This window comes from Nanorana parkeri, unplaced genomic scaffold, assembly GCF_000935625.1.
Source record: "Nanorana parkeri isolate BGI_ZX_2015 unplaced genomic scaffold, ASM93562v1 scaffold351, whole genome shotgun sequence".
Classification (NCBI taxonomy): Eukaryota; Metazoa; Chordata; class Amphibia; order Anura; family Dicroglossidae; genus Nanorana; species Nanorana parkeri.
In genome coordinates, this window is record NW_017306619.1 from 1,209,524 (window position 1) to 1,212,529 (window position 3,006).

Consider the following 3,006-nt stretch of genomic DNA (forward strand, 5'->3'; position numbering starts at 1 on the left):
GGGCGGGGGGGGTATCGGTTGGGGGGGGGGGGGGGGGGGGTGGGTTAGGTTGAGTCAGGGAAAAAGGACACAAAGAATGAATGCACTTTGCATTAAAGTGCTAAGGGCTTGTTCACACCAATTGCGTTGCGTTCCAGAGCCGCAGCTGGTGGAACGCACTGCAATCGCTCACAAAACTTCCCCCTTCGTTCTGGTGCGAGAGGGGGCGCGGCGGTGCATTAAAGTCAATGGCACCGCAGCCACGCCCCCCCTCCCCCGCACGTAGTGCGATCTGATGCGTGGCAAAACATTGCCTGTGTTCCGTTACACTGCAAACGCAAATAATAGAGCATGGAGCATTTTTTTGCGTTTGCAGTGGAAGGGAACGCAGGCAATGTTACATGCGATGACCCATCCTGAAATGCAGCAGTTCATGCACGGCGTCCACCTTAAAATGTTTGTGTTACTTCCAGGTATAACGAGGATGAGAAGAAGTGGGAGGGAATTCTCCGCGAGATCCGTTACGCCGCCGGAGCGACTTTCATCCCCGTGCGCCTCAACATACTGCGACTCACAAAAATGTAACGGGGATTCCGACGCGGGGAGCTGGACGTGACGCGGCGTGGAGAACGGGGAGAGAATTTGAAAGTGAGAGAGCTGAACTCGGGATGTTACAAGTTGGAACCTGACCGCGGAATGAGCGACGAGGAAGCAGAAAGTTTGCTAGAAGGACTTCAGTATTTGGACCGACTGATTTTATTAATTTATAGAGTGCCGACCTATTCCATAGCGATGTACAAAGGACAGTGAACCATTCAGGCCCGGCGGTGTCTCCCAAAGGAGCCTACAATCCAGTGTCACAGCACCATGACACGCAGTGCAGTGATTTTGTGTCATATTGCCTATTAGGATGTTTTTGGATCGTGGAAGGAAAGGAGCTCACAATCCAGTGTCCGCAGCACCATGACACACAATCCAGTGTCCTCAGCACCATGACACACAATCTAGTGTCCTCAGTCCCATGACACACAATCTAGTGTCCGCGGCACCATGACACACAATCTAGTGTCCTCCGTCCCATGACACACAATCCAGTGTCCTCAGCACCATGACACACAATCTAGTGTCCGCAGCACCATGACACACAATCTAGTGTCTGCAGCACCATGACACACAATCTAGTGTCTGCAGCACCATGACACACAATCCAGTGTCCTCAACACCATGACACACAATCCAGTGTCCTCAACACCATGACACACAATCTAGTGTCCGCAGCACCATGACACACAATCTAGTGTCCGCAGCACCATGACACACAATCTAGTGTCCGCAGCACCATGACACACAATCTAGTGTCCTCAACACCATGACACACAATCTAGTGTCCGCAGCACCATGACACACAATCCAGTGTCCGCAGCACCATTACACACAATCTAGTGTCCTCAGCACCATGACACACAATCCAGTGTCCTCAGCACCATGACACACAATCTAGTGTCCGCAGCACCATGACACACAATCTAGTGTCCGCAGCACCATGACACACAATCTAGTGTCCTCAACACCATGACACACAATCTAGTGTCCGCAGCACCATGACACACAATCCAGTGTCCGCAGCACCATTACACACAATCTAGTGTCCTCAGCACCATGACACACAATCCAGTGTCCTCAGTCCCATGACACACAATCCAGTGTCCTCAACACCATGACACACAATCACACTCAGATTTTGTGTCGAATGCATATAGCCTGTTAGGATGTTTCTGGATCGTGGAGGGAAAGTGGAGCAAGCTCACGATGGAGAAGATACAACCTCCATGCAGATGATATCATTGGTGGGATTTGAAGACTTGCTACTTGCTCAACCAATGAATTTGCCTGTTGGAAGGACCCTTTGATTAAAGTAAAACTATGGTGATGTAACAACAACAAAATCAATTCCCCCGAAACCCCCCCCCCCCCCCCCCCAGCTTCATGTGTATGTGATGGAGAGATGAGGACCAGACCCCTATGTGGGACCTGTAGCCTGACCTCATCACCGGCACTACAGGTCATTAGGATGGCATGTGGTTGCTGCTGGAGGTTCTCCAGGTCATGGTATAGCTGGTGGTAGTTGGTCACATTGGACTGGACTTGATCTGTAATGTTGAAGACCTTTTGTAGCTTCTCCAAGCCACATCTTCAGTTCCAATAAGTGTCACCAGTTTCGGGGTATACACCCCAAAATGATTGCCAATATTTCTCATTTCTCCAGGTCATGGTATGGAGCTGATAATCGATCACATTCAACTGGACTTGTTCTGTATGGTGAAGATCATTTGTAGCTTCTCCAAGTCACTTCTTCAGTTGGGTTGGAGAAGCTACGGAACGTCTTCAATATAACAGAACAAATCCAGAATATGATCGATTACCAGCTCCAGCCCAAGGCCTGGAGAAATGAGAAATATTGGCAAACATTTTGGTGTGTTTACCCCGAAACTGGTGACACTTATTGGAACTGAAGATGTGGCCTGGAGAAGCTCCAGAACATCTTCAATATTACAGAACAAGTCCAGTAGAATGTCAAGATACAAAATCCCCTCTCAGTTCACATACACATTGACCTAAAAATTAAATAAAAAAAGCAAAACCTTTAATACTTTTTTTGTAATTATACAAAGTTCCATTTATCCCCTGCACACCAGCTGACCCATCAGGCTGGCAGTGCAAGTATCTTGCCCAGGCTGAGGCGACGAGAGGCAAAAAGATGGAGTGAATGGTACAAACCCCCGAGCTGGGGTCTCCCCGGCCGTTTCGTACAAAGCGGCTGTTAAGGTGGCACAGGAAGTGTTTGATTTCAGGTCCCCGTTTTCGGAAGGACGGTGCGCAGGTCCGGCTCTACAATCATCATTCAACAAGTGGACATTTCCAAGTGACGCATGGAAGGCGTACTGCGACCATTAGATTTCTCTGTATGGTGTAGAATGGACGTAGCTTGAAGAAATCTTTGCTTACCAGAAAAAAATAAACCGATGA

General features: G+C 48.8%; 1 protein-coding gene across 1 annotated transcript in view; it reads left to right on the plus strand.

The window, feature by feature from the left end:
* Positions 1-602, plus strand: part of KLHL40 (kelch like family member 40) — a 13,872-nt gene extending 13,270 nt beyond the window's left edge. The window contains exon 6 of the mRNA XM_018558646.1: positions 453-602. Within this exon, the coding sequence (XP_018414148.1) occupies positions 453-564 (112 nt within the window). The 3' untranslated portion in view covers positions 565-602. The remainder of the gene's footprint in view (positions 1-452) is intronic.
* Positions 603-3,006: the final 2,404 nt, after the last annotated feature.